This window comes from Protopterus annectens, chromosome 1.part2 (genome assembly GCF_019279795.1).
Source record: "Protopterus annectens isolate FY-2018-M chromosome 1.part2, PAN1.0, whole genome shotgun sequence".
Classification (NCBI taxonomy): domain Eukaryota; kingdom Metazoa; phylum Chordata; order Ceratodontiformes; family Protopteridae; genus Protopterus; species Protopterus annectens.
This window is the reverse complement of record NC_056727.1, coordinates 556,329,278-556,342,019: the sequence shown is the minus strand read 5'-3', so window position 1 is coordinate 556,342,019 and position 12,742 is coordinate 556,329,278. Positions and strand designations below refer to the sequence as shown.

The 12,742-nt window shown below is 38.8% G+C and overlaps 1 protein-coding gene across 2 annotated transcripts in view; it reads left to right on the top strand.

The window, feature by feature from the left end:
* Positions 1-12,742, top strand: part of ENTPD6 (ectonucleoside triphosphate diphosphohydrolase 6) — a 921,044-nt gene that overhangs the window by 666,296 nt on the left and 242,006 nt on the right. For both annotated transcript variants that reach the window (XM_044057700.1, XM_044057708.1), the window contains exons 6-7: positions 6,836-6,871; positions 7,012-7,097. In XM_044057700.1, coding sequence (XP_043913635.1) covers positions 6,836-6,871; positions 7,012-7,097 — 122 coding nt within the window. The remainder of the gene's footprint in view (positions 1-6,835; positions 6,872-7,011; positions 7,098-12,742) is intronic.

Below are 12,742 nucleotides of genomic sequence, written 5' to 3'. Positions count from 1 at the left end.
CTCTCACACACAGACTTCTGCCAGTATATACAAAGACTTACACTCACACACACGCACACACACACACACACAAATTATTTTATTTTTCTTTAAATAATCGGTTACTTTTATTTTACACTCGCTAAACAGCCAAAAAACTGCTTAGTGAGCATAAAATAATGTTTCGATCAGTCTCACTCACTTTCATGCACATATTCACTTGTACACACAAACATGTACACTTTTCATTTTTTAAAACATTCTGTATTTATTTTAATTTTACATCTGCTCTTTTGCTCAACGTTTTCTGGAAATCATCAATTCCAACGCCTTGGATCAACTTATCCACACCCCCACCAGGGGCAGCAATATCCTAGACCTGGTCATCACCAACATGGGTGACCGGTATTCCACACCAGAGGTCAGCTCCTTGTTGGTCAGATCCGACCACAAGCTAATCACCCTAGACATCCACATCCCGCTCCCACCCCCATTAGGAAAACAACCGTAAAAAATTTTTCCAAAGCCAACTTCACGCTTCTTAAGACAGAAGTGGCAAACTTCACAACACCCATGCAGATGGACAATAGAGGTACGACTGCTGAATCCTACATGAATGCACTTTATAAGCACTTACACGAGTGCATGGATCGTGCTATCCCTAACAGAACCAAGATGCTATCCTCCCAAAAAAGGAAGCCAATCTGGTGGTCTTCTGCCATAAACAAACTATACAACAGAAGAAAGAAACTGTTGCAAAAATTAGTAAAATCCCACGATTGGAGGAACTCCCTGGTCAGCCTCAGTAAGAAGCTGAGATCCCTCATAAAATCCTCTAAAGCTAGTTATGAAAACAAAATTGCCACTGATTCTAAAGACAGCCACAAAGCATTCTATAGCTATGTCAAGAATCTCAATGGCAGCACTCAGATCTGCTCTGAGTTACAGCACAATGACACTAAATATACAAAACCAACTGATATTGCCAACATCCTGGCAGATAGGTTCAGTGCTAACTTTACCCCCCTCTCACCCCCTAAAGGGCCCATCTTTATACCGGAAGAATGCAAAGTTTGTTTAATCACGGCTGCACAGGTAATAACCTCACTCTCCAAAGCCAAGAACACAGCATCCATGGGACCTGACAACATCCCAGGCTGCCTTCTACATGAACTACAGAATGAACTGGCACCCCACCTAAGTACCATGTTCAATCATAGCCTCACCTTAGGCTTTGTGCCCATTGAATGGCGCACCGCGACAGTTATCCCACTCCACAAAGGGGGGGGGGCACAGCAGATCCCGGGGACTGCAAGGCCATGGAATGTATCATCATGGAACTCATAAACAAAGACATTGGAGATCTCCAAACTCTGGACCCCACACAGTTTGGGTTTGTAAAAGGCAGATCATGTCTCCTAAACCTGATAGACTTCTTTGAAGTAGTTACAAAAGCCATAGATGAGGGTAAGGTGGTTCACACAGCCTATCTAGATCTCGCCAAGGTGTTCGACACCATACCCCACTCTGGAATTATAGATAAACTCACTAAACTAGGTATAAATCCCTATGTCACAAGATGGGTTGCCAACTGGCTTACTGACGGAACCCACTCTGTGAAAGTAGCAAACTCCAAATCAGACTTCAGTCCCGTGACAAGTGGAGTACCACAGGGTTCAGTCCTGTGTCGTCTCTTGTTTGCTATCTACTTCTCTGAAGTACAGGCTAACACAGAAGGTCTTTGGCTAACTAAATCCGCAAATGACTGCAAACTAGGAGCCATAATTGAAACTCCTAACGACGTGGACATCCTACAAAAGGGCCTCAATGAGACAGATGCCTGGTGTCAAAGACATGGTCTCAAGCTCAATGCCAAAAAGTGCATTGTCATCCTCTTTGGTAAAAACTCTGTACCCATGAACTACCACATAGGCGGTAGTCTACTTAACACCAAACGTGAGATAAGAGACCTTGGGACACAGGTGGACAGTAGTGTCTCCTTTGATAATCACATCGCCGCAGTGGTCAGAAAATCCTTCTACGTGGCACACCTCATCACAAAAGGTTTCTCATCCAGAAAAAAAGAGGTCATTGTTCCCCTCTACTCATCACTCATTAGACCCATAGTAGAGTACAACGACCCTTTTGGTATGTACCTCACAAGACATCTACAACAACTGGAAAGGCTGCAAAAATACCTCACAAAGAGGATTACTGGCCTCAAACAGATGCCTTACGCAGACCGTCTCAAAAAACTCCAGCTTTACTCCATCGCATATCGCGGTCAAACCCAGAGCTGTTGGACATGCTCCATTTAAAGAAATCCCAATCCCTCCGAACTACACGCTCTAGGGACCTAAACCTTGTCGCCACAATAAACAGAACATGCTGGAGGGATAGATTCCTGTCCCAGAGACTTCCCATACTCTGGAACAGACTACCTATCTATGTCAAACAGAGCTCCCCATTAGCACTCTTCAAGAAAAATCTTGATGATGATGATCATCTTGATCATCTTGATGATTGGATGGGTAATAGGAAATTCACCCCGGGGATCACTTCTGTGGTTCTGCTTGACAGGGGCACAGGAAAATAATTTTCTTGGGTGGCGAAAGCCAGGGTACCTTTTTGGCTAGGCTTGTATAGGCCCTAGGGCCAATAGCTTAGTACCTACCTATGAACCTATGAATCTGCTAAACAGCAAAAGTGTTGCTTAGCGAGCCTAAAATAATGGTGGCCATTAATGTCCTTATTGTCCAAGGTGTTCATGACATGTTAATATGCTGTTGTGAAGTTTTCAGCAAACATTACCTGCACATTAACACCCTGCTGGAGAATGTGTGTTTTCCAGTTAGGGTGCCAGTGTACAGTGTGCCCGTTCTCTAAAAGGAGTTAAACTTGTGTCACCATTCCAAGCAGAGGGTGTAGTGATATTCAAGCCATATATGCAAATGAGGAGTCTTATCCTAAAATATAAATCTGACTGTCACTGCCATTGGACTTAAATATTTTACATCGACATTGAATGTCAGTGTAAAATGTCTAAGCAACAATATGGCCCATTCAAGTGAATGATCCCTGTAGGTGTAATTGGTTCTGCATGACATCACATGGTTGCAAAGCCTGTAGCCTGAAATACTAATACCACCATACAGGTGGAGGTGTGTTGCAAGTTGCAAGTCATTGTGGAGGTGACTGGCAGAGAGTTTCCCACATGTTCAGTAGTATAGTTTGAAAGTCATCCTCTTTTGAACACTTTGCATACCTGTCAGCTGTCCAGATTTTTGCAGAATGTCCAGATTTCTGCCTCATAAAATTTGTATTTTATGGCAAATCAGTGAGGACTGATGTTACTAAATAGTGGCAGACATTTTAGTTTCAGATTTCATATTCTTCAGAAACTGCATGGTAACACAAGACCATTTATTCAGTAATCGTTCTAAGTTTATAAAAGCAATATTTAAAAATTATCCCTATTTTGGGGTTTTGTCCTCCTGTTATTTTTGGCTTTGAGCAGATTTTTTATGTTAAGAGGTTGAGAGCTAGGATTGGGCATTTCAGAACACACTTATTTCAAGTCAATAAACCATGTACTGTAGCCCAGTAGCATGCCACCTTCTTAGTTTCATGCCTTATACTGCACGCTTGATGGTTTTGTTTTCTTTTCGTTTCTTTTTTAAGCATTTAGCATTTGTGTTGGCATACAGGTGATGCTGTGGTGGTGGCCAGCTTTGGGGACTCTCAGTTTCTCTCGTATATTAGAACTGGTACTTCAGGCAGGTTAAATGCCTGCAGTACTATTTCAGATGTAACACACAAACGGCACTTAGGAAGCATTAAGGACTATGCACAAAACTTTATCACTTGTCAAAGATAAAAGCCGAAAATATACTATACACTTAATAAATAATCCACAAGCTTTATTAACACATTCTCAAAAAACACCACGTTTTCATCATGCCGTTCTTGTGTTATGCGATTTTTTTTGGCACTTTACTCTTCTTTGTGTTTTGGTTTAGGACTATTTCAGATATGCATTTGGTACCGTGGAGTTGGACTTGTCTGTATGCTTTCAATGACTAGCTGCATGTTGTGACCAGCTTGGTAATGGGGAGTTCATTAGTAAAGCGTGTCTCTGAATCCCATTATTTAGTCATAATGTAGCATTATTTCTGCACCAAAATGATTTTGGTGTAACATTCAGATTTTTGCAGGTGTACTCTGCCCTGCTTTCAGCATGATATCATATTAGGAGGAGGATTAGAAGTCTAGGTTTGGGGTAATGTTGCAGGATGTGGTGGCTCTCCACAACATACACTACCATAACTCCTCTGGAATCCAGCCTTTGGCTTATCATAAAAAACAGATAGTTCCTATTTTCACAAGGTTATACAACCTCCAAACAAGAATATAAAAGTAGTAGGGGTGCTAGAGGATACAGCCCCCTACAGAAAATAAGTGACTACAGTGAATAATGTCTTATATTTCAAGTGTATTTTCAAGCAAGATTCAGCATTTATGCTTTTTTTGTATTGTTGTTTTTGGCAAGTTTGTATTTGCTGAAAATTGTGTTGGTAAGCTTAGTGTATTCTGACATAAAATGTGCTGTTAATGTGTAAACTGGCAGTCTTTCATCCAGGAGGTTTTGTTGATATATGAGACTGAGCTCTGAGCTAGTGACAGTTAAAAATATACATGTCCCCTGTGTTGAATTGAATATTCTAAAACTACTTAGATATGTAAACTAAACTCAACACTGAGGTCATTTGACTTGTGAGATGGCTACACGATGTGCAGTTTCAAAATGACTTGGCATTTACTGCCGTAAGGGAAGATCAAAGGACCTGATAACAGTAAAGTGTAGCATTCATAGAAATATAGGAACAATACTAGACAAGCAATTGCAGAGGCCTTAAGTTACCTAGCTATATACACCTTTAAGTATACACACTTAATAGTTCTTGTCATTCTTTGCAAACGCCTAATAGTGCTCACCTTCAAAATTGAGCAGGAGAGTATGTGGTAACTCTGGTGTATAATGTTGTCTACCCCTCCCCTCATCAAGACTAGCTTTAAAGATGGCTGAAGTAGTACTTTGCAGTACCTGCAGTTATGACTTTCTTCCCAAGCTGGGAATACAAGTTAGGAACCTATCCCTCCAGTAAGCATTCGTTGCCACAGGTATAGGCCTTAAGTGCAGGTATTTTTAGAGTCACTTGTTTTACAAAGAAGAGGTCAAATAGGATTAAGTTTTTCGTGTCGTGAAAGGCAAGTCATAGGTCACCTCAGAGTTGCTGGTAAGCTACTTGAGTGTAAGGAGAGTTTTGCTAATCTATCAGAATAGTTGATGGATTTAAAGACTTGAATTTTTTTGTTTAGAAACCTGAGACCTTTCCAGTTGAATAATATGCTTGGATTTGTATCTATCAAAGGTGGCATTTTATTTGAAGATGGAGGTATTGCATTTGATGATGGGCCCAAAAAGAGAAAGATGCAGCAATAAGATGACTGTACTGAAGACATTCCTTGGAATTAACTGTGTCAAATAGAAGGGTTCCCTTACTGTGGTGGAAACATGGTGATTGAATGAGAGAGAGTTGTCCACATAAGTACTCTGGTATCTTTTGCGTATATCTGTATGAATTCCTTAGTATGTCACAAAATTCGTAGCGTAGCCTAGCATAGTATAGTAGTTGGGAGACAGACGATAGTGACTACAAAGGCTACAGCCACTGAAAAACAGGAAAGAAAATCTGGAAAAATAAATTTTTTAAAAAGAGGTTATTCCAATGTAACTGACGGATTTAATGGTGTGGATTTGGCCTATTGCATATACTACTCTGCATGTGTTATCAAGGCAATGAATGTCTTAGATGGTTATTTTCCTCAGAACAGTACATTATTCTAATAGTATAATGTGTTGGAGCTCAAACTGAATGATACTTCTGCTGAAAAAGAAAGAGGAAACTAGAATGACGTGACTGTGAGAGTAGAAAACGATAGGTAAGCAGTAAAAGAGTAGCATTGTTAACTAATTGCTGAAGAAGCCCTTACAGTGTAGGTAATGAATCTATAAATAAATTCTAGCAGTGAATCATTGGAATATAGTATCTTTGGGGTTAGTTTTTATTTATTTAACATTTGTTTAATGGGAAAGCCCAACTGGGACAGAGCCTATTTTCAGCGAAGGGCCAGGGTGAAGCACTCCAGATGCATGTCTTTGAAATGTGGGAGGAAACTGGAGCACCCGAAGGAAACCTCCCGCGAACACATGGGGGACATGCAGACTCTGCACAGAAGACACCCCAGCCAAGAATCAAACCGGAAAACATCTGCTGTGAGGCAAGATAAATAGCAGAACTGTGCAATAAGTGAGTAAGTATGAAAACAGAAAAAAATATTATCTCTGCATACACTATAATGGGTTAAATCAGGAGGTAAAAGTGATGGAAATGGAACATAAAGAACAAATTATTTTTGAACTTGGTAGATGTACTAGACATGTTATTAGCTGAGGTAAATAAAAATACTAGAACCTGAAAAATCTGGCTAAAAGGATAAGTGCTGAATATTAATTCCACTTGTCTGTACTTTGTCATATTTAATATAAATGATTGCAAATGGAGAAAACAAATGTGATTGTCAGATCTGGCAGTTAAATTGCCACTCCAGAGATATTAAGACCTGTCATTGAAAATATCAAGTAAACAGTACTGTATGTTGGAAATAATTAAGTGGTGATATCTACCCACAGTTGTATAAAAAGTAATTGCATGTATATACCTTTTATTTATGCATCAGCAGAAATAGAAAATATTCTTTTTAAAAACGTATAATTCTCTTGTTTTCTTACTAGGAATTGCAGCATGGATTACAGTCAACTTTTTAACAGGTAATGTTTTAAGCAGCATGCGAAAAGAGGGCATTATTTAGAAGTTAATAGCAGTCAAGACTACATATGCTTTACTTTAGTTTTGAATCAAAATGATCAGTTTCTTCACTCATCTTCCTTCAATGCAATATGTGTTTCAGGTAACTTAAATGATCCCAGGGACAGTGCTGGGATGCTTGACCTGGGTGGAGGTTCAACACAGATCACCTTTTTGCCACACAGTGAGGTAAGGCAGTCGTTTGTTGCAGGTAATTGTAGGATTTTACTTTTAGTAACAATTTCTAACTAGGACCTGTTTCTGAATATTGTAGTATATTTAGACAGAGTTTTGCAGAAATTAAAAGGGAAAAAAAATGAGAATTTCCCCCTTATCAAGTTGTCATATCATACTGTTTGTTTTTCTTACTAGTGGAACCTCTCGAGACATTGAGTATGATATATAGAAATAGAGCATGTATCTGCTTTGTCCAGGTGTCTTGGCATCTATAGTAGTGCACAACTGCTATATCTCTGTGCCTGCTGCAGGCCCAGGAGAGTTGTACTTCCTTTAAAGACATATATGGTCTTCTTCGGTCCATTCACCTACAAGCTAATGAATACTCTTCTTGAACATCTCCCTAAATATATATCCTGTGGTGTACATTTAACAAAAATATTTCTCATTTTTAGAAACCTCTCTCATCACGTGTTCCATAAAAGTATAACTCCTCTCCCTTGTAAGTGTTCCTTCCCTTGCCGTTTAGTACCGTAACATTTATTCAAGAACTTAACAGATGCATTCAGCTATCATTTCTCCATATCCATTTAAAACTGAATCCCAACCCATCATTCTTTGGTATGCTTTCTTAAGTTTACCTTCCTTCCCTTCATATTTGAAGTTAAAAGGTTCTAGAGCATTTAGCTGCAGTTCCTTGAATCCAGCACATACTTGCAAAGGTTAAGATTCTTTTATTGATATTCGATAAAGACTGTAAACCTAATTTTGTCATCACTACACAAGTCGTTAACTATAGACATTGTAACATAATTTCTCTGTAAGATTGGTGTTATACTTGTTTTAAAGCTCGCACTTGGTAGTACTGTATATTCATTTGTATTTAATATACTAACATCAACTTGCACTAAATGATTTTCTTTCTAAAAAAGCCACTGATATTTTATACATTTCTAAGTACTTAACGGTCTCCTCTTATTGCCACCATTGAAACCATTTACATTTAAAGAAATCCATTGTAAATTAAGTTTGCTTTCTTTATTGTCTCTTCTACCCTTTTACAAATATATCTACATTAATTAATTTCCTGTGGTCTTTTGATCCCCCAGAATTCATCCAGTCTTACTTCATTGCTCCTCCCTGCCTCTTTTGGAATCATTCAGAAAATTCAGTCCTTGTACATACCATTTTATTAGTGGTTTGATCCTTAAAGCTCTTATCAAACTGCCCAATCATATAGTGATCTACTTATGAATACTGGCATTTGAGCTTAATGCCACCTGATTGGCCATCTGACCATCATGGGATATTGCAGTTCATCAAACAAAAATAAATACCCTCCCAATACACCCCAAAAACCTATTAACACCCCTATGTACATCTTCAAATATTGAAGTTTTACCTTCTTAACGCACTCATAGACTTGGGTTAACCTAAAAGGAAGGTTATCCATGCTAAGACGTATGGTACAGCCTGTGCTTCTACTAAGTGTTATCTGGTTTTGTCTTTTCTTTATTACTCTCCCAGAATGTGAAAACACTTAAATGCTTTCAGAAAACATAATCTCCTAGCCATTGAAAGAAAACCCTTGAAGGAAAGAAATTGTCTGTTTTTATTGCTCTTTATCAGATTGTCTCCATGGAGATATGAGAACCAGATACAGAGTTGCTTCTAAAATATTTATTTATTTGTTTGTTTGTTAATGAGAGCTTTATTATATTCAGTGTTTTTTTTATTTGGTTTAAAACTTGTTACTGGATAAAACCAAGGGCCTTAATCCAGTCATTCCCCTATGCAAGAATGAGAAAAAGCACATCATTTTTCTTGTATCGTACTCTTTTGACCAGACGTTTCTTCTTCTCTCTCCCTCTCTCTCTTTTTTTTCTGAAAACTGAACAAGGAGAAAGAGAAAAGAAGGAAAACAACAGGGGCACCTGTTTACTTTAGTATCCCCATTACATTTGAAAATAACTGAGAAAACTTTATAGCATGCAGATATGCACTATACAAGTATTACTGTTGAGAACAAACATTTTTTTACTTGCATTTAATTCTTTCCTTCCTCTTCCCTTTTCCTGAGTGTTCCTCCAATTCCTCCAAACATTAATGACATGAAGTAGGACATATGCTTTAGAGTCTCCTACAAGTTTAGCAAAGTCAAAAAATCTATTATTTATTTATTTGCATTTGTTTACCAGGAAGCTCCAATGGGACAAGTTGAGCCCATTTTCAGTATCAAAGGCCTTAGAGAGGTCAAGAAGGTTTCACTAGAGCCGTGGGGAGAAAAGCTGCACATGAACAGTTATTTACAATATAATAGTAACAGCAGCAGAGTGACAGAAAATCTTTGGAACATTTAAATGAGTAAATGTGAGAAATTAGATATAACAACAACAAATGAATTGCAATACAATATAAGATTCCAAATGCAGCAGATATGGACTTAGACAGGTAATATGTCTCAGTTAAGCAAACTAAATTGGCTTGTGAGTAGTTTCGTTTCTAATAACATAGTATGAATGTTAACATGTTATGAGGTCAGAAACTTAAAGCATGTATCATCAATATTTTTGTTTCGTAGGTATTCCACAATAGAGGGCTTAAGGAAGTTGTTGTGAGAAAAAAAATGAAAGTTGTTGGTTGAAGGTTTTGAGAGAGGAAGAGGGAGTCAGGCTTTGATAGGTGTGGCATTGGTGCATGTACATTGCCATAAAGAGCAAAGATGTTGCTTCAGGGTTTTTTTAAGCCAATTGGACTGCTGGTGGTACTGATAGATGGTGGGAGAGTGTTACACAGTTTGGCAATTGTAAAAGAGTGTACCACCCAGCCAGCTGATAAGTTTTTTTTCTACTTTCAGGAGTAGTTGGTTTTCAAATCTGAGAGGTCTGTTTGGGTGCTATTGGGTAAGTAGAGTGGTAAGGGCAGGGCAGTCTGATGGCTTGAAGATAATTTTGTGTGCTGTGATTAATTATATGTGTGAAAGATGGAGTGGAAGTTCGAGTCAGTCTAGAAGCTATATCAAGGAACAGTGGTAAGAAGAGTATTTTGCATTAGTAGCGAACTTAGTTTTATTGTAGCACATGTCAAGCTTGGATTTTAGAGAGGACTGAATATTTGTAAGAGAAGGGCCACCATATAAAAGAGAGGGTACTAGAAAGGTAGAGGCAAGGGTTTGTTTAGTGGAGAGTTTGAGGAATTGTTTGTGCCTATAGAGCATGCCAAGCTTTTGGTGTATTTTTTGATACTGTTGTGTATGTGCAGGTCAAATGTTATGTTTTCATCTGTCTTATACCTAGTAATTTAGTATGTGAAATAACCTGTATGGTGGTTTTATTTTGGGCCTGTATGGAGAATTCATTCTTGTTTAGAAAAGTAGTTTTCTTAGGGGTAAATAGCATGAGTTTAGTTTTGTTGGGGTTTAGGGGACGATTGTTGTTGGCCATCCAGATTTTGGTGATTTTGAGGGCATGTTGGGTGATTTGTTGTACTTCAGATGTGGAATTAGCAGTGCAGATGATGGTTGAGCTATCTGCATAATGAATTGTAGAACCTTGAGTAAGGGTGGTATGAAACCTGTTGATAAAGATGTTGAAAAGAAAGGGACCTAATATGGAGCCATGGGGTCACTTGTGGTTGTGTTAAGTATTGGAGAGAGAGAGAGAAGGAGAGTGCTGCCATTTGGTTGATTGTTGCCTAATTGTGAGGTAGCTTGTGAACCAGCTTAGAGTAGGGGGTGAGATACCTAGGTTAGAAAGTTTTGTGAGAAGAAGAGGTTGGGAATCAGTATCAAAGGCCTTAGAGAGGTCAAGAAATATTGAGGAAACAATTTTTCTTGCATCTTGAGCCTGGTTAACTGTATCCATGAAGGATATGAGGGCAGTTATGGTACTGTGGTCTGGCATGAAGCCATGCTGCATGGGGGACAGAATTTGGTTGTGAGGCAGATGATTGAGAAGTTGAACGTGGATGCATTTTTCCAAAATTTTAGAGATTGGTGAAAGGATTGCAATAGGTTAAAAATTGGAAATGTCTGTGCTGTTCCCACCTTTATGTAAGGGGACAATGTATGCCTTTTTCCAGATGTTAGGTACATAGGGCTCTTTGATACATCCATTAATAAGTATGCTGATAGGGTAGGCAATGGAGTTAGGTGCTATTTGTAGGAATTTGGGGGGTAGGTTATCAGGGGCATTAGTGCAAGGTCTGTGTTTAAGGAGTAGTTTTTTATGATAGTGGTAGGTATGGGGGAAAAGAAAAAGCTAGGTAGAGAGGGAGTAATGGTGTTTTGAGAGGACTGATTTGGAGATGTAGGGTTAGTATTAGAGTTGATTTGGGGGAAAGTAGCAGTGAGATTAGATATAGTGTCCATGAAATGAGTGTTAGAGTGGCTAATTCAGTAAGTGTTTTATCTGGATTTGGACAAGGATTATTCTTTGAGCCTGGGTTTAGTAGGGAAGTAATGAAGTTCCAGAACTGTTTGGGATTTTGCCTGTGGTCACTTTGTAGATTTAGGCAATGTGCATTTCTGTCTTTAATAACTAGACACTTTGCCTGGTTGTGGAGTTGCTTGAATTCTAGTCAGTATTAGGGTTTTTTATTTTTTGCCATAGTTTCCATGCTTAATTCCTAGTAGTCATGAGTTGTTTAGTGGGTCTGGTGAGCCAACTAGCATGGCTAGTTTTTACTCTGTTTGTTGGACTGGAGCTAGATTGTTTAAGATCTTGAGAAATGTTGAGTTGAGTAACTCAACAGCCTTATCGAGGGAAAGGGTTTTCAGGGCATTCCAGTTGAAGTTTGATAAAGTTTCATTAAAGGTGGTTGAGTTAAAGTGGGATGGGTTTCTTGTTAGCTTGTATTGGTGTTTACTTGGTGTTGGAGTGGCTTTACTTAGTATATAGTTGGGGAGGTTGTCACTAATACTGTTGGATAATATGCCAGTGAAGGGGATATTGTTCGGATTGGAGACTAGGATACAGTCCAAAATGAAGCCGCTGTCATTGTTTCTATTTGGTCTGGTTATATTGTGAAATAGTTGGGTAAAGTTGTACAAGTTAATGTTGGAGGAGGGATTGTGATGGGAGAAATCTAGCCAATCAGTGCTGACATCACCCAGGATAAATGTTTCATTTTCTATATTATTTGATGTCCAGGCAAGAATTTCTTCTAGTAAAGGAATGTTATTGCCTGGGAGGATGTAAAGGGCTATGATCACAGATTTTTTCAGCTATTTATTTTTAGGAAAGAAATTATTTCGGCTCTAGAAAATTGTTGAATTGGTTTAGAGTATGGGACCGTAGTATAGGTGTTAGGGTAGAGTATTGCAGCACCTCTACCTCTTTTTCTGGGTCGATCTGATCTTAGGCAGGTATAGCCTAGGGGAAAGAATTCAGTAACTTTTATGTAGGGTTTAATCATGTTTCGGTGGCTGCTATTATGTCTGGTTTGTTGTGAGCTATCCAGGTGTGAAACTCTGGTATTTTGTCTCTGATGCTTTGAAGGTTTAGGGTTGTTAAATTTAGTGATTTATAGGACTTAGTGGAGTTATTAACCATGGTGGTGCAGCGGTAGCATTGTCACCTCACAGCAAGAGGTTCTCCCGTTCGACTCTCGGCTGGAGCGCCTTCTGTGTGAAGTCGGCATGTCCTCCCCGCTGTCGA